Source organism: Lepidochelys kempii, chromosome 9 (genome assembly GCF_965140265.1).
Source record: "Lepidochelys kempii isolate rLepKem1 chromosome 9, rLepKem1.hap2, whole genome shotgun sequence".
NCBI classification, from domain to species: Eukaryota; Metazoa; Chordata; order Testudines; family Cheloniidae; genus Lepidochelys; species Lepidochelys kempii.
In genome coordinates, this window is record NC_133264.1 from 36,179,247 (window position 1) to 36,198,763 (window position 19,517).

At 42.3% G+C, this 19,517-nt stretch overlaps 1 protein-coding gene across 17 annotated transcripts in view; it reads left to right on the plus strand.

Annotated features, from left to right (window-relative positions):
- The window catches only part of DOCK10 (dedicator of cytokinesis 10), a 245,037-nt gene that overhangs the window by 87,623 nt on the left and 137,897 nt on the right, over nucleotides 1-19,517 (plus strand). For all 17 annotated transcript variants that reach the window (XM_073359912.1, XM_073359918.1, XM_073359919.1 and 14 more), the window contains exons 2-3: nucleotides 6,084-6,203; nucleotides 14,852-14,941. In XM_073359912.1, the coding sequence (XP_073216013.1) occupies nucleotides 6,084-6,203; nucleotides 14,852-14,941 (210 nt within the window). The remainder of the gene's footprint in view (nucleotides 1-6,083; nucleotides 6,204-14,851; nucleotides 14,942-19,517) is intronic.

Genomic DNA, 19,517 nt, shown 5'->3' on the forward strand with positions numbered 1-19,517 from the left:
CAGGGCTTCTTAATCATTAAAATACGCTTGCTTTTATAACAGGTATTATATATTAAAAAGGTACACTCACCAGAGGTCCCTTCTCCGGCTTCGTTGGGTTGGGAGGGTGTTTCAGTCAGGGTGATAAAAAGATCCTGGCTGTTGGGGAGAACGGTGTGCTGTGTGCTCTCCTCAAGCTCGTCCTTCTCCTCCTCATCTTCCCCATCCGCAAAATCCTCAGGCATGGCGGAGAGTACCCCATCATCAGAGTCCACGGACAGGGGTAGGGTAGTGGTGGTGGCCCCCCCCTAGAATTGCATGCAGCTCAGCGTAGAAGCGGCATGTCTGGGGCTCTGTCCCGGAGCGTCCATTTGATTCTTTGGTTTTCTGGTACGCTTGTCTGAGCTCCTTAAGTTTCACGTGGCACTGTGTTGCGTCCCTGCTGTAGCCTCTGTCCCTCATGGCCTCGGAGATTTTTTGAAATGTTTTGGCATTTCGTCTTTTGGAACGTAGTTCTGATAGCCCGGATTCCTCTCCCCATACAGCGACCAGATCCAGTACCTCCCATTCGGTCCATGCCGGAGCTCTTTTTCAATTCTGGGACTGCATGGTCACCTGTGCTGATGAGCTCGCCTGGCCAAACAGGAAATGAGATTCAAATGTCCCGGGGCTTTTCCTGTACACCTGGCCAGTACATCCGAGTTCAGAATGCTGCCCAGAGCGGTCACAATGGTGCACTGTGGGATAGCTCCCGGATGCCAATACCTTCGAATTGCATCAGACTAACCCTAATTCAAAACGGTGATGTTGATTTCAGCGCTAATCCCCTCATTGGGGAGGAGTACAGAAATCGGTTTTAAGAGCCCTTTATGTTGAAAAAAATGGCTTCGTTGTGTGGATGGGTGCAGGGTTAATTTGATTTAATACTGCTAAATCTGACATAAACTCTTAGTGTAGACCAGACCTAGATGAGTTGATGTGCCCCCTGGAAGACCTCTGTGTATCTCCGGGGGTACACGTACCCCTAGTTGAAAACCACTGATATAGAGAGTAGAGTTGGTATTTACATTGCACAGTCTTAACATTAATGAGAATATAGAGATCTTAATATTTCAAGGTGCAGGGATCTGTACAGAAGGAGCTCATGAGCTTATTACACACTGATGCTTTGACGTCAGGAATTTCAGATAGACATAATTCTCTCTAAAGCAGGTAGAGTTAAAGAGGACTAAACCAGTGTGTTGAAGAGAATGGATTATTTTACATCATCAGAAATGCTAACAGGGTTTCTTTGCAATTATAATTATAATTATATATAGCATATGCTGTCCATGATCCTCAAAATACAGTGATGCATCTTTTATACATTCTTGTTTTAATTTCATGGTAGCAAAAAAAAGATAACATTTGTCTCTGCTTATTGCCGTGTATACTGGTGGGAAAACATCAACATAAATATTTAAGTGCTGCACTGAATGGTCTGCTAGCAATTATTGAAAACAGCAGTTGACATTGTTGAGTCTAACTGCATTCGTCAGAGAGCTTTGGCTTAAAGCCTGGAAATCAAAGAATAATTAATGTAATCTTTTGTTTTTCACCCCTTCCTGTTAACGTCATTGTGCATTCAAAAAATTGTAGAAAAGAAAGTCATCATGAAAATTAAAAAAACAAATCAAGGGGAAATATAAATCACTATTTAACATCCAATTCTCTGTCACCAAAGTCTGAACCAATTAGACACCAAGAATCAATATTTTATAAAAGTTGAATGAAGGACAACTGTATTTTCATTTTCTCTCTTATGCTAGGCTACAGTGCTATGATGGGATGTCATGACATAGTGTGTAGACAACATGGCATGATGCTTTGTGGGAGTTTATCATGCTGTTGCGTAGTGACTCTACATCATGACATTGTGGTGCATTTATACTTCATATTGGTATTTTGCAATATCATGTTGCTGCACTGATATCAAAGTATGTGTATGAATTAGATTTTGATCCCTAAAAGTTCATCTGAAGATCTCTGCTGACTTCAGTTAAAGATCCTCTGCCAAATAATACTCTCTGTTGAAGAAGATCTGTTGAAATCTCTCTCCCTTTCTTTATGCTTTAGGGTTTTCTACAACACCCATCTTCGTAGCATCTAAATGCCCTAAAATCTGTCAGAGCAAAAAGAAAGCAAGTTGGAATGTTGAGTGTGATGGTGCTCCAGGATCCTAACGTTAGAGGATCTTCTAGTCTGAGCACTTTTCAGTTTCTGAGGAGGAAGGAGGGGCCAATATGGCATCTACATTCCTCTCCTTGAGCTGCAGAGTGGCCCCAGTGTGTGATCTCTGTGAGTTTGAAGCTCCACTTTTAAGGGTCAGGAGTAGATCTAATAATCCATTTCCAACCTCACAGGAATTTTCAGATGTTCTATAGCTCCCCAAGAGACAGGGTGTTCTTTAGTTGAATAGAGAACTGGGGAATATCACAAAGCACGCTGAGTTTTGTGAGAATGGCCTGACATCTGTGGAATTCCCCTGCTCATCTCAGTGCATTGGTAGCTTAGGAAAGCCCTTTGACTATTCATTTCGTGATTTAGGCTCTACTCACTCTCAGTTTGATTTATAAGATGTTCTGTGAGTTGATATCCAAATAGTGCCTTGGTCATTCTTCAGATTATTGGCACAGAGGGTATGATTTGGCACATATTTACCTGATCTGCACAGTCATATTGCCTGACACGTCCACACACAGGGAGACTGGAATGCAACATCCCATAATATTAATGTGTGGCAAACCTAAGGGAGCTAGAAGTTGTCATATAGCCCTAATGCAAAAAATTCTCTATAATTTCAATAGATTGGGGGGCATCAATATCTTGAGACAGTGTAGGGTTGGGGAGAGAGGTGATGCCTATCACACTAGTATAAATGTTCTGGAGAAAAGTCAGTCTGCATGTTCGCAGAACCACCAAACAGGAGAAAAATAATACATGTCTGAGACATTTCTCCATCACGATTCAGATAGCACTTTTAGTTTAACTCTCCTTTTTTAGTCATCGCTGTTGGTTACACCTTATTTCTTCTTTATATCTCAGATGCCTTATGTCAATTTTAAAAAAGGGGGGAGGGGATTGTATGACAAGAATTGAAAACTTTGTACCAAAAATCTCCAACCCAGCACTTACATGTAATCCTCTTCCAGATTCATATTGGCTCTTCCCCAGCGATTTGAATACTAGAAAATTTGTCTTTAGAGTCTCATGAGCTGTAATTTGTAAGATAACTGTACACACTAGACTTGTGGTGAAGAGCCATTGTTGCCAACTCTCATGATATTATCATGAGTGTCATAATAGTTAATGTTTTCTTAAAGCTCCAGCTCCTGGTGTCATGTGTTTATGTGAGAATCCTTAAAAAGTTTCTAGTCCCGGTAATTGCAGAGAAAAGTGAACCCTAAAGGTTCAAAATCAAAGCAAACAAAAAGGACAGATTTATTTATTTATTTTTAAAAATCATGATTTTTAAGTCCATCTTAATTTTGGAGAGGCCGACTTGTGATTGTTGAACACTTGGGGTTGGCAATACTGATGTCCAAATGAGCTACCATAAATAGAAAGGAACTCTCAGACTGCTCTCAGTGGTGAGATGGCAATGGGAGCCAGTTGTGCTGCTGTGGCTGATGACATGAGGTGATCAGCACACCACCTATCAACATGATCTTTTCAAATTAAGTGTTGATGTTTGGATGCAAGAAGCTATGGCATCAGAGAGATTTAGGGCCTGATATACTGTATTACTCACTAAAGTCACTAGGTTGATCAGAACCTTACAGAACAGGAACATCTAAGAAAAGTTAAGTGTTTTACTTTGCCAGGAGAGAAGACATAAAAGAAGAAAATAAGCAAAGGTGGAGGAGAAGGTATGAAGCAAAAAGCCATTTGGGGGATTGGTGTGACAGAGAGAGGAAGAGAGAATGCAGACTGAGAGCCAACCCACCATATAGGGATGCATTAGAAAGTCAGTAGTTACCAGCGACCACCCCAATACAATTTTGTCCCCAGCTCATTTAACATCTGGACCAATGGGGTTCCTCTTGCAGTTTGAACTTGCTCGGCAGATCAATCATCTGCTTTCATGACTTTTTCTCCCTGTGCAGCTGTACTACATCCGCCAGGTGACTCTCTGTCCAATCACTTCCAAAGCCTATAATACTATGTGGGTGATTGATCTGTTCCGTCAGAAACATTGCACCAAGACAGCTAAAAATCACTTGGATCTTAGAGTTCTTTTAGCAGAGGTGGGTTTTGTGTTGTCAGGTAGTACTCTCCAGGAACAAAATTCTGCCTTTGAGACCGTCCAAAGAAAAATGAATGGGTTGATACTGAAGTCCCATCCCCTTGTCAAATATCTTATCTAAAATTAACATTTGATTCCCTAGTCCTGCCATGGAGTCTAAATTTAGTTATAAAGCTTTTTCCCTGCATTTTGAGTCTATAACCAATTTTCACCTAGGCTCCCTCTCTTTAAAAAAAGGACTTTGGCCAAGGGAATTGGAAATAGTTTCCCTCTCTTATGAAGAAGTTCTCAGAACAGTATGAGGATTTATTTGCCCATCAGTCTTCCGGTCATCTCACTCAGGAAAGGTCTTTCCCTCCCAAGTCAGTGGGCACTACATAGACAACTACTTGAGCAGGAACAAAAAGTGAGAATTTCCCTACCTATAAATTGGGTTTCCACTATCAACCATTCAACTTTGATTCTCTGCTAGGGTGGATCCCAGTGTTATAGTCTCTTTTGTACAGTGTATTATTGTTATTTAGTTGAGTTTTCCAGGGGTATTTCTGAAAGCTAGAGAAGAATCCAATTTAACAGATGGGGCTGGGGAGAGGTGCAGCTAGGTGCTGAGGAGGAATTTCTGGGATAACTGTGACTTGTATATCTATGAAGCAGGTTCAAAGAACAGAGGGAGACCTATAGATCCAAAGTGATAAATCCTGTGTTGGAGAAACCTGTTTGATGGGTCCCTTTATGAAACTCCATGGTTACATGCTGGTCTGAAGTACCTTGGATAGCATAGTGTGATAACTGTGGGTAAATGGTGACTTTTCAGTGACAACCACTATGTTGCTAGAACTTGGATCTTAGAGTTCTTTTAGCAGAGGTGGGTTTTGCGAACTACATGCATCTGTGGGGCTGTCTCCTTCTCTCTCATGCCTCCCTACTTTCTCTTCCTCTCTGTCATTTTCTTTTCTCCTCCCCATCTTAGTCTCTTTGATACTTACAAAAAGACTCTTAGAATGAGAAGATGGTTTGTCACACTCTGTCTGACCCTTGAGGTTTTTATTTTTGAAAGTGTGCTTGCACGGTATGTGGGCTCTTCCATCTCTATTTTTGTACTGTATATTGAGGCACTGTGAATTCACCTCTTCTTGGCTGTTTCCACTGAGAATTTTTCTATACTAACCCCACACTTGGGCAATAATAGCACTATTATGATGGTTTACGAGGGAATAATCCAGTTCCTGACTGGAGAAACTATGGGGCTGACTGCCAAATAGTTTATCCTGACAGAGGAACTAGATCATTGCCAAGTAAAATAGTGCAGTGGTACTTTTATTGCTAGCAAGCGACCAGCATTTAAGAAGTGGCAAAAAACAAGAGAGCAAGGGTGTGAATCAGTACTCAGCTAATGGAAACAATTGAAATTAAAGTAGGTCATTCATTCTGCAGTTGATTCACTCAAAATAATATTGTCCATATGCAGTTCAAATGGTTTGTATTAAAATAAAGAAAATTTCGGAGAGTAATGAGTAGATTATCATGATGCCGTGGGGTGCAGTGATGATGTCTGCACAGCACTGTTAACTCCAGGGCATATTGGTTATCAGGAAATAATCAGGATGAAAATGAACATTCTGAGTGGCCTGCCTGGCTCGCTTATACTGTATTGACATGGGTATTCTCAGTTCAATAGCAACGTGCTGTTTCTGAGCATAACAAAACTCATTAATACTTTAATGTCCAAAGAGTATTGGAAAATGAGACCCAGTTCAGTTTGTGAATTCAGGGAGAGTATGAGAGTCAAGACATAATATTGTGCTTTCTTATTCCACAGCAGGAGAAACCCAAACTTTTGGAGCCCTTGGATTATGAAACTGTCATCACAGAGATTGAAAGAAATACTGAGGACAACCCTCTTAAAGATCTCATATTGTTCCCCAATGATGACTTTTCAGTAAGTTTAATGAAATGTGTTTTATTTACAGTTTTTAATCTCTAGACATGGTGGGAAGGTCAAATGTCACAGAAGAGGCTCCTAACTGGTCCATATATCTTTTATTTTGGGGCCACTTTTTACTCCTTTCTCTCTCCCTGCTGCACACCTCGCACTCTCCAAGAGTAGACACAGTGCATATCTTCAATGATTGCCATATATATCTCAAGAGCTCAGGAAATCTACCGTGTCTTAGACAGCGTCCAGCATGATGGGCCAGGGTAGGCCATTTTCAGCTTGGCTCTGCCAGGCAGCAGGAACTACTTGTATGCAGAGATACCCAATTCTGGCTCACGTAGAGTATTCCTTAACCAGTCTGGTTCTGAATGATATTCAGTCTGATAGTACCCCAGGAAGCTATGGACCTTATTATTAAAATATGATGATTAGAGGTACTTCAGTCCCTGTGGCCCCAAGGCTTCAGACATCCTCAGCCCAGCCCTGATTTGTGCTTAGTTTGTAGTCACCTAATGTGGACTAGGGTGTTTGGGTATTTTCAAAATAAAGCAAAACCAAAATAATTAACTGAGCTGTTAAGGTATTAAAATAATATTTATGGATCCATAATAAGTAAATTCATTGCATGCTTCAAAACAGTACAGCCAGATCCTCACGTGTATAAATCAGCAGAGCTCCCTGAGGATCTGGCCCTTTGTTTCAACTTAGGACAGGGGTTCTCAACCTTTCTCTTTCTGAGCTCCCCTCCTCCTCCCGCCACTATAAAAGCTTCATGGCCCACCTGTGCCACAATAACTGATTTTCTGCATATAAAATCCATGGCCCGTGTTAGGGGGTAACAAGTAGGGCAGTTGCCTGGGACCTCATGTCACAGGGGCTCCCGCAAAGCTACATTGCTCAGGCTTTGGCTTCAGCCCTGGGTGGCAGGGCCTGCAGCACTTCCCGCAGCTCCTATTGGCTGGGAATGGTGAACCGCGGCCACTGGGAGGTGCGGGCAGCCGTGCCTATGGACGGTCAATGTAAACAAACAGTTTCGCAGCCCACCAGCGGATTACCCTGACAGGCTGCAGGTTGCCTACCACCATCTCCAAAATGGTCCGTCCTGCTCCATTCCCCTAGTAAAAGTCTTCTTCAGGCCCTGGTCATCTTCTTCCTCGACTGCTGTAACCCCCCAGCTTCTCATCTTCCTCTCTCTGATTTGTCCACAGTGCTGCTGTTCAAATTATCTCATGGGCATGCTGCTTTGACTATATAACTCTCCCATCAGATCCCTCCCTCTCACCACCTTCTGCATCACATCCAAGCACCTTGTCTTCATCTCAAAGGCCCTGCACACCTTAGGTCTTGCTTACCTCTCTGCTCTGATTTATTTTCACTCCTCCACCTTGACCACTTTCACTTTATCCAACCTTCATGCCTTGTCGCCCCTTTCTTCTCCAGCCACTTCCCTGCATTTCTTTCCGTATGGTCCTTTGTGGCTGGACACCTCCAGCACTACCCCTCTTGATGCTGATCCACCATACCCTCAGTCCTCTCCTTTCAAGTCTTTCCTGAGCTCTCACTTCTTCCATGAAGCAGATAAACCTGGCCCCTTCCCCTAATGGAGCAACAAGCTTGATTCCTCACTGTCTGCACCTTTGCTTCTATGAAAGCAAAATTTGGCCCTGCGTGAATGTGTATTAATAATCATAAAAGGTGTTTGGCTAGATTTAATGGGTACATTGATATCATAAAGAGTGTAAAACGCATTGGACTCAACAGGATGTGAAAATTTATGTTCTTCTTTTTTTCAAATTCTTTTTGTTAACTCTGTCATTCAAATTCTAAATTAAATCTCCCCCAAATGAACTATAAATATTATCATGTATCTAGTTGGAACCTTGAAATTGAAGGAATTCATAGGGCTGGTCTAATCTTTTTAGTAGAGAGCATCAGTGGGAGGTGAATTCTAATGTGCACAAACGTCACACATTAGCTGGCCCAAATGGACCCAGCTGGCATGCACTAAAAGTTCCTTAGTTCACATTAACGGATCCCATTTCAAACTGAGTGATGCAAGTCTAACATTATTGTTATTGTTTATTGTTGCATGAATGCTTTGGAGCCCTGGTCACAAACTGGGACTGTGTTAGCTGCTGTATGAACCCAGACCAAAAAAGACAGTCCCTTCCTCAAAAACCTTGTAATCGAAGGATAAAACAAGAAACAACAGATGGCTACACACAGACAGATGGGGGAGTGCAAGAAAAGAAATGAGACAGTATTGGGCAGCATGATAGGCAATGGAATCAGCACATCAGCAGCTTAACTGTTCTCAAGCTTTTGGAAAGCATCATGGGAAAGGAGAATTTTAAGGAGCGATTTGAAGGAGGATAATGTGATAGCTTTGCAGATGTTTATAGAATATACAATAACCTTAGACTATATGTATAGAGCCATTCATGTTCAGTGTAGCAATGTGCACTCATACAGAAGTGATATTTAGTGTTTAGTTAGGGTTAGCTTGTTCTTTGTTTTAAAATGAAATTAGTGATTTTTTGCGTGGAGGGAAAAGAAGGGCGAAGGAAGGTAATGTACTGGAATTAGTATCAGAGCTCCTCCTTACGGAATGTCTATGAGCAAAATTCTCTGCTGGAGTAACTCCATTGAATTCAATAGAATTACACCAGCAGAGAATTTCACCCTATAGATTAGATTGGTACAGGAAGCACTATGTAAACACATATTGAAGATTCCCCTTAAAATGTTCAAGATTGCATCTCTCATTCTTTCCCTTCAGTATGTACTCTCAGTTCCTATTGATTCCAATGGAAACATATCCGAGAACAGAATTTGGTCCGCATAAAAGTCCTGTTTATACCACAGATCATGTGCTGCAATCTGTGGGATCATTGAGGTTCCATCTTCTCCTGTCTTTTTAATTTCATGGGCTCATTCTATCTTACTTTCCTTAAAATTTATGGTAAATCTGTTTATTTAAATGAGAACAGGATTGAGCTGCTTTTCTTTAGTGGGTTTGAGTCTGAGCCCTAATATACCCCAACATGTTTTGTGTGGTTAGCAGTTTGAAAGGTCTTTGTTTTCTAACCAATTAAAACCAATTCTGACCGTCTGTGGTGCATCAGCCTGAAAGCTATATTTCTAGTTGCTTTCATTCAGAGTTTTTAAAAAAATGAGACAGATGTAGAGTAAAAGCACCTAAGTCATCTTTGAAAATGGGACTTAGAAACCTAAATTTAATCAAAAGCTAATGGGATTTAGGCCCCTAATTCAGTTCCCCCTTGTCTATTATTAATGAGCAGCAATATTTTCATTTGGCTTTTTCTGCTGAAATACAGTCCCACCTGAATCTAGAAAGAGAGATGATCACAAATCTTAATTTAATTGCTCTTTTTTACTAACCAAACACCTGAGGCTGACAGCCATGTATATGAATGTTTCACAGAATCATCATTAGAAGCAGGGGCATTATATTTGCATGCATATTCTGAGGATAATTTAAAAATGATTATGTGTGCTTTTGACTCTATGGTTAGGCCAGAATTTCAGAACTCTGCATGCAATTGCCTATTAAAAAAAAATGAACATGCAGTAGCGTAGCAGGGAGCTGACCCTGGAGCTTAGTCCTTTGGAGTCAACAGGAAGATTCTCATTGACTTGAATGGGCATTAGATTAGGCTCCTAATGTGAACATCTAAAAACCATAATTGTATGCACAGTCACTGTATTTGGCACACATTTACAAATGCAGAATTCTGTAAATCTGGGCCTTCATTCAGAACGTAAGAATGGCCATACTGTGTCAGACCAAAGGTCCATCTAGCCTAGTATCCTGTCTTCTGGTAGAGGTCAGTGCCAGGTGCTTCAAAGTGAATGATCAGAATAGGGCAATCATCAAGTGGTCCAGTCCCAGCATCTGACAATCACGAGTATGAGTGTCTATTCTTCACACTCAGGTGTTGTTATAAATAAAGGGTCTCTGCTGTGATCAAATGCAGTAACAGATCAGGCTTAAAACCATTGAACTATAGCAACAGTCAACAAAAGAGTTTAAGCTCTGAACAGGAAGTGCTCTTGTGGCAAGGCAGTTTGTAGCTAGTGGTCTAAACACAGCTAATTCTCAGAAGGGAAGTTCTGTGCAGCTTTTAAAAACAGAGTTAACTATAATATTGTACAAGATCTTCATGTCCCGGTTCTGTGTAAATTTAGCTGTTGTATTCCTTTACTTTAGAGAATTTTTAACAGGAGATTTGGCCAAGTCCACTTAGATGAATAATTGGCAACACAGATCCACTTGTATATGAAGGCATGCAGTTTTTTATTTGCTTTATTCCAGTCCTTTATGTAGTCCAAGCTTCTTGAGAGGCAGTGTTGTATGTGCAGTGGATAGAGCACCGGTATGGGAGTCAGCTGACCTGCATTCAGTTGCTTGCTTTGCCATTGTATTGCTGTGTGTGACCTTTGCAAATTATGGGGCATCTCTGAGCCTCTGTTTCCCTACCTGTAAAATGGGGAAAAATAAAGATTTACCACTTTTTGCTCAGCACCTTGACCTCAGTTGATGAAAAGCAATGTAAATCCTAAGCTTTATTAAGGAACAGTCTTGGTAAAACAATTAAAAATTCTGCATTCCCTATAGTAGCTATCGTGAGTGGATTCAACCTGAGGTCTTCTTCATTCCTGTCAAGCAAAAGAGCTTTCGTTTGGGTCTGTAGCTCAGCCACCATCATGACAATGATAAGATTCTTAGTTGTAGAATATACCATTAGGCTTTCCATTACACCCACCAGCCCCACTCAATCTGCAAAATTTATAGCCATGGATAGCATATGGTCCTTAGTAATGATGGACTTCAGTTTACAAGCTATGTTGCTGATGGGTCTTAGATCCCTGATCCTGCAAAGAGCTCTGTACGAGTGGACCCCCAGTGTAGGCAGTGGGCCTCCATAGGAGCACAGGGATTCATTTAGATTTTCAGGTGCATTTTGACAAAAGCAAAGGAAAGGAGTGGCAATTCAAAGTCATTCATGAAGACAAGAAATAGTCGTTGGACCAGCAAAAGAGAGTGAAGTGAGCTGTAGCTCACGAAAGTTTATGCTCAAATAAATTGGTTAGTCTCTAAGGTGCCACTAGTACTCCTTTTCTTTTTGTCTTTACAGTGTGGTAGTTATGGCACTCATCTAGAATATGGGACGCCCCAGTTCAAATCCATACTCCAGTGACTACTTAATTATTGGTGCAAAATGCTCCGGCTTCAAGAGGAGGCACTGAGAAAGCCCCATACCTGAAGATCCCATGGCCTTGTGGTTAGGAGACTCTCTTGCAATGTGGAAGACCCAAGTTCAAATCCCTTTTCCACATCAGGCAGAGGGGGAATTGAACCTGGGTCTCCCATGTGCACTGGGCTAAAGCTCAAAAGGAGGTGGCACCACCACCACATCCTCCTTTGGTCATTTTGTGAATCCTTTCCTTCGCTTATGTCCAAAATTCCTGAAAATCTAAACAGTGGGTTTTGGGTACAAACAAAATGTTTTGTTTTGACATTATCAAAATGTTACAGTTCATTTTGACTGGCACTATTTTTTTTCAAATTTTTTAAATTTTCATTGAATAGTTTTGAAAAAAATGTCATTTTCAGTTTGACCCGAAACAAATTTGAAATTGCCAGGGAACCGAAAAATCCATTATTCAGCCAGCTCCATTACTGAGTTCTCCATAGTTGCCCTGTTGTGAAGCCATAAATCACTGAGGGGACCTTCACTATCATAAAATTGGACCCTAAAATTGTAACATCCTGAGCACTGCCATCTGTCCCCACTTCATTTCTTTAACACTCATGAAAGCTTATGCAAGTCTCCACTGTACATAGACCTAGAATAATAAGACAGTGTTCTTTGGTAATAATGGCAAAGCACTCCTAAGAGATACTTAGTTGGGAAATCGGAAGATTCATTTGTAAGACGCACAACTGGACACAATAGAATAAAACAACAGAATAAAAACAATGGACAAATACATCCTCACAGCTGTTCACAGGGAGCTAAATAGCTAACTATGGATACTGATGGGACTGGAAATGGAAAGAAATTGTTTTGCTCCGTCCCATCCTGAATCATTCAAATGAAACTGAGAAAAAGTTTGGGGAATCCCATCATGGTTGCACCTGCCATACAATGCATACAACTGTTTCAGAATTGCTCATGTGGAAAGCAGAGAAGGGGAAGCTGCGTACTGCAAGTTAGATGCAAGTAAGAAATTCTTCTTTTTAGATTATGCATAGAGGGCTTTGTTCTGAGCCAAATTGTCATGTAAAGTCTGGTAAATGGACTTTCCTCAGAGGTTGCGGGGAGGAATTCTCACCTTTAACTTGGAATCAGGCCATGAAACAAATGCTCCAAAATTTGAAGTAGCAGAGGCTGCAAGCCATTTAAGAGTATACTGAGCAATGATTCTGCATAATCCACTGCTCACAGTCCCCTCTTTTGCTCCCAAACTTCCTGTGCTGCCCTGTAACTGAGGGTAGAATTTGAGCGACTGAGTCAGATTTTGTTCTCTGTTATATTGCTGTACATATGGAGAACATAAGAAAGGCCATACTGGGTCAGACCAATGGTCCATCTAGCCTAGTATCCTGTCTTCCGATAGTGGCCAATGCCAGGTGCTTCAGAGGGAATTAACAGAACAGATAATCATCAAGTGATTCACCCCTGTCGCTCATTCCCAGCTTCTGGCAAACAGAGGCTAGGGATACTTCAGAGCATGGTTTTGCATCCCAGTCCATCTTGGCTAATAACCATTGATGGACCTATCCTCCATGAACTTTTGAACCCTGCTTTTTTGAACTCTGTTATAGTTTTGGCCTTCACAACATCCTCTGCCAAAAAGTTCCACAGGTTGACTGTGCGTTGGGTGAAGAAACACTTCCTTTGGTTTGTTTTAAACCTGCTGGCTATTAGTTTCATTTGGTGACCCGTAGTTCTTATGTTATGAGACGGAGTAAAAAACACGCCCTTATTTATTTTCTCCACATCAGTCATGATTTTATAGACCTTCATTGTATCCCGCCTAAGTCGTCTCTTTTCCAAGCTGAGTAGCTCCATTGGCTTCACTGGAATCACTCCAGATTCACTCCAGTGTAATAGAGAGCAGAATCTGGTCTACCATGCCAGTTACAGAAAACCAATGGGACAGATCTGTGGATTAATTTGAAGATGTGAAAAAAGTACCCCAGGGTCTTGCAAGTGTGAATTTACAGTTGTTGCCTCACCCTTCCCTCAGTGAAGCGGGATTCCCAGTCATGCAGAGGGACAGTGTGAGCATTTGCAACTAGGTAGAACCTAATAATTAACACAAGGAAATCTAGCCCATCCCTGCAGATCTCAGGGTACTGTCTGGAGAGCTGCTTCTTCACTCTGCTCCCCACATTGGTCCTGACAGCCCAGATCACTCCGGGTCCCTACCACAGCTCTGCAATGCCCATTTTCCCTGAAAAGGGTAAAAGCTGTGAAAAGGAAGTTAAATAGTATTAATAAACCCCATGGGCAGCAGGTGAACGATCCACTGGGAGAGCCTAGCCCTCGGCCCCGCCCCTTCTGCCTGACGCCCTGCCCCTCCCCTTTGGCCCCACTCCATCGCCGGAGCACAGAGCACCCACCCTTGCAGCCACCAGCCCCCCCACGTGCTCCGTGCCCTGGAGCGCCAGGCAGGCAGCACAGCCGGAGCACCCCCACCCCCCGGTGCACCAGGTGGGTGGTGTGACCGGAGCTCCCCCAACCCCAGCGCTGGGTGGCGTGGTCCCAGTGCCCGCATCTCCAGCCCCAGAGCGCTGCACAATGTGCAGCACAACGTGCCCCAGCTCCTGCAGCCCCAGTCTTGCAAGCAACAGCCCCGGCCTGCCTATCCCACTGTCTCCACCATGGAAGAGCAGGAAGGGAACTGGAAGCAGGCAGGAGGGGGGAGTGGGGCAGAGCATGGGCGGGGCCACACCAGGCTGTTTGGGGAGGCACAGCCTCCCCCGGCCTATGGTACCCGCCGCCCACGATAAGTCCATGAAGATTCTCACGGGGCTGCTAATGGGGATGCTACATAAAACAGCTACTTCCTGGATCCATCCCTCTCTGACCCAACACCCCTTTCTCTTGCCAATCTTTCTCTTGCCAATGTCATGTGGAGGTTTTTTTGTGGCTTGTTGGGACTCTTTGTCTGAAAGCCCCTCCTGCTCCATTCCAAGAATTTCAAACCCTTTATGTCCGTTTCCCTACTTCTTTACCTCCTTCCATGCCCTGGAGCGGAGAGGGGCATGTAGCACAGCTGGGATTGTAGTGTACTTTTTGTGGAGAAAAGGTTAAAAAATTCCAAAACACATTTTTCCTTTTAAAGTCACTGATGAACAAGGATTTAAAAGATTGAAGCAGGCCCACCTAGAGCAAACCCTGTATTCCCCAGAAACCTACTCCAATGCCCTTCGTTTCAATGACTGCTTCAGCTAATAGACAGTATTGCAAATAGCGTGTGTGTGTGGAAGCCAACAGAAAGTAGGCATCAGCAAAAATGCTGGCTCTTAACCCTTTTATGGACATGCCTTTGATTCTTTATATGTATTTTAATTGTTTGTTGATCTGACTAAATCTTTTGTTCTTATTTCTTGTCAGACAGACATAATTCCATGGGAAATAAGAACTCTGTACCCATCTGTACCTGAAGATGCAGAACAAAATGTAGAAAATTTATTTGTTAAAGAGGTAAATATCCAGCATTTGTACTCCTTGATTTTAAATAAGTCCAGTCACCTTTTTTGTTATGTTTAATTATATGAGTCTAATGGTGATTTCTCTTTTGTTTTAGTCACATTTTTAACCAGTATAATATTTTTGGGTGGCCTGGTTTGCATCTAGAAAACTTGCAATTGTATTGCACTTGCCTCTCGGATGTCATTGTTTTAGTCCTGCACAGCTGATCCTTTTGTATTAGGCACATTTCTTAATATGAGCACTGAACTCTGGAGCTAGCAAAACCTGGGGAGTTTTGTATTTCAAAAAACATTAGATGTTTTGTACTTCAAAAAACATTAGATGTTTTGCAGAACATTTTGGAACTCTTAGCACTAGTGAGATCTTGTCTCATCTTTATTTTATTTTGAGACCTATATTGTGGCCTTATCAGCTGATCACATTAGGGATGAGGAGGAGGGATTCTGCAGTATTGGCAGTGTCTGGAGGCATTTCACCTGTATGGTACACATGCAAGCAGAATGCTTCCGAGGTACTTGAGGAATGCAAGCAGGAGCACAGTTGGTCCCAGGGAGAGCAGGAGAGATGTATGGTTTCAAACACTGCTCGTGATTTTATGACTCCCCTGCAGCTTGTCTTAGAGAGATTCTGGCTGCCTCTTGCACAGGAGCTCAAGAGGTAGACAGCTCCTTGCACCTTTTCCACTGTGTGCTAAAGAAGGCAGAATGTGGCCTGACATTTGTATTAGAAACACAGATATATGAGAGCAAATTTCAGGCAGCTTCCAAATTACATGCAATGGTTTTACTTGCATGCACAAATAACCATAGCCCTTAAAATGTGTGTGCGCCCTGTTTTTTGTATCCAGAGGAGGGAGTTACACATCCAGCTTCCTAATTTGTATGGGCATTGACTGTTTTTGTATGCACCATGGCTGCATATATATTTCTGCAGGAAAACTCATTTGTACACAGAAAAGTAGGTAAATAAACTCAAAGGCCAGCCTGAAAATTTGGCTGACAGATTCCCATGCAGCATAACACTTTACAAGCTGCCCCTAGTTCTCTCTCCATCTGTGTGACTGGAAACTCACTGCCAGCTCAAACTCCTTCTCTCCCTGCCACCTTTCCAATTCTGACAATAGGGTTGGAGGAGGAGGCAAGTCATTATTTCCCTTCTTTTCCTTTCACCAGGGTGGGGTCTGTCTGTTCTAAAGTTTGAGGCTCCACAAATTGTAAAGCCAACACTATCCCCATTGCTGTGCTCAGAAAATGGAGTCTAAAAATGGAATGTAGCGCACAGTATCTGGGAATTATTACTGCTGAATACTCCAAGGAGGTGCTAATGACAAACTGGCACAACCCTAAGCCTTTTCTGCAACACTAGAGAGCCAAGAATAAGAGAGAGCGGTAGAATAATGGGGGGGGCGGGGAACAGCACTAGAGATTTAGGACTGTAGTGGGAGTGCTGTGCATGGAACAATAGTAGGTTGAAGCCCTTAAACTAAATTTTAAAATAGAAATACATGTGTTCCACTTCATGTTTCAAAAATATATAAAGTCAATAAGTTCCAAGCAGGAAATAGTTACCAATATCCAATCGTCTCCTTATTCTGCCAAGAGCGTAACGCCAAGTTCCTCTGGAGCTGGGGTATTATCCTTCTTGTAAATGAAGATAAAAGGTGTAGATATTCCCTTTCCATTCTGCACATAATTTCACCAGATACGGTATTACAAATGAAGGTCCACAGGACAAATTTATGGGTGAGCCCTCTTCTCTCCCAAGCTGGATATAGTCTTAATGGTAATGAGTATCAGAGGGGTAGCTGTGTTAGTCTGTATCCACAAAGACAACGAGGAGGCAAGCTGGAGGTATGTAGGTAAGTATAGTGGTCAGTAGGTTTCCAGTATAGGGTGGTGTTTATGTGACCATCACTTATTTGCACTGTAGTGTCCAGGAAGCGGATCTCTTGTGTGGACTGGTCCAGGCTGAGGTTGATGGTGGGGTGGAAATTGTTGAAATCCAGGTGGAATTCTTAAAAGGCTCCTTCCTGTGGGTCCATATGATGAAGATGTCATCAATGTAGCGCAAGTAGAGGAGGGGCGCTAGGGGATGAGAGCTGTGGAGCCATTGTTCTAAGTCATGTGGGTACCCATAGCAGAACACAAATCAGACTTCAGGAATGGTAACATACAAAAGCCAGTAGGAGAACACTTCAATCTCCCTGGACATTCAATAACAGATTTAAAAGTAGCCATCCTAGAACAAAAAAACTTCAAAAACAGACTTCAAAGAGAAATTGCAGAGCTACAATTCATTTGCAAATTTAACACCATTAATTTGGGCTTAAATAGAGACTGGGAGTGGCTGGCTCACTACAAAAGCAATTTTCCCTCTCTTGGTATTGACACCTCCTCCTCAATTATTAGGAGTGGACCACATCCACCCTGACTGAATTGGCCTTGTTAATACTGGTTCTCCACTTGTAAGGTACCTCCCTTCTCTTCATGTGTCAGTATATTTATGCCTGCATCTGTAATTTTCAGTCCATGCATCTGAAGTGGGGATTTTTACCCACGAAAGCTTATGCCCAAATAAATCAGTTAGTCTTTAAGGTGCCACCAGACTCCTCATTGTTTTAATGGTAATGGAATGCCTTGTGAGCCAACAGTTCTCATCTTCTTGTTGCTCTTAGTAGATTTTTTTTCCGGTGCCAATGGGCTATCACAACAATGGCTTGTTCTTTGAAGGCTGACAGGGGTCTGAAAAACTAAACTGGATTCCCAGATAATTGAAGATCCCAGAAACTTCGTAAGCCAAAGTAAAATAAGGTCTTCAGGTTCCATTTTTCTAAATCACCCCTAAAGGCCTTGAATTGTGGACCCCAGCTTTGTTGTTTAAGTTCTCTCTCATATTCTGCAGTACTCTGTTATCCTTCCTCACCGCCTCAGCCACTGCTTCATGGCCAGAGGCTAAAATATCCAAATAAACCACTGTAATTTCTTCTTCCTTTATCGTACTACTAGTCACCTCCATTTTCTTTTCAGTGCTGGTAGGGATCAGGCTGATCCAGGCACACATATATAAATCGGTCCCATCAATTTGTTAAATGAAAGTATCCATTTTAAAAATGGATATTTCAACCCCTCTTGGTGTTAAAGGAAGGATTCTCAATGTAACCTTGTACAGTCCTGTCTTCTGGAATATGCAGATAGCTTAGTGGTCCTCAACATTTTTCCACTGCCATTGTAAAGGATTATGGGATTGGATGTGTTACAGTTAGTGTTACAGTTCTGGGCCTCAGAACTTCCTGTGGTGTCTAACTGTAATATACTCTTCCCCAGTTGCAAACTGGTGTGCATAGCTAAAAGGGAGAGGGAAAAATCGGAGCTGAAGTCACTATTAATTTCTGTCTTTCAGCTTCTTTTACAAACAAACGTGAGACCAATGTTCTCTTTAAAAATGATGTCTATCACCTTGTTATATTTTGGGAGGAGTGTTTGTGCTGGAGCTGACCACCTGTCTGAGAAGGGAGAGATTGTGGCTGATTCTGAATCATGTGCAAGGGAGGAAGGAAAATGGTGCAAGTTGGTGAGGAAGTGGGTTGAGCTTCTCCAGCTTATGAGACTTTGCAATGGGTAGCAGCATGCCCAGTCCTTGTGCACCTTGGGTCTGATCCTTTGCCCATAGAAACCAGTGGAAAGGCTCCCAGGTACTTCAAGGGACATTGGATCAGGACCCAGAGCCCAAGGAGATATTTTGCCAGTCACACTGAACTCCCCAAAGACTGGAGCTGGGCTCTCGCCCCATCCAGGTCTTATCAAAGTGGATGGAGCACATGCTGCACCTTTTAAATGCCTATAGCAGTAGCTGCTCTACTCTGCGCTTCCCCAACATTCCCAGAAGCATGCTGCCTTCTTCAGCACTAAGGGCCTGATCCAGAGCGTGTTAAAGTCAACGGAAAGACTTCTTCAATGGGCTTTGGTTCAGCCAGAATATCTCAGGCAGCCAGAATACCTCCAGCTCCTGCCAGCTCTTCACCCCAGCACAGCTGTAACATTAAAAGCTATCCTTAGTTTCTTCCAAATGCAGTTTTTTGTCCAGTTATTCCTTTATGACTCTGTGACAAATGAAATTCATAAGAGAACTGGAAACTAAGTATTAACAGGACACAGCTGCTGATAACACCTTGCATGTGACATCTAAAAAATCTAACCAGCATATTTGAATAAAGGAATTTTAGGTAAATAAACCACAGAGTATAAAAATACCACTGGATTACAAGTGCTTTTTCTCCTAAAACAAACCTAATGGGCTCAATTCTCCTTTGTCTTGCACCTTGTGGAGTCATTTACACCTGTCCAGTGAATGTGCAGAGCGCTGCCATGTCAGAATGGCAACATTTTACACTCCGCACAGATGTCCCTATTTCTGAAGGGCAACAGAAAATCAAGCTTGTTTTGTAGAGTTGTTGGGTCAGAATAGCTTTCTTCTTCCACCTCAGAAGTGGTTGCATTTTAACTGTGGCTTTAAATTATCTTTACAATCCATAAAAATCCTCTTTTAAAGTGCTTTGAGATCCATTCAG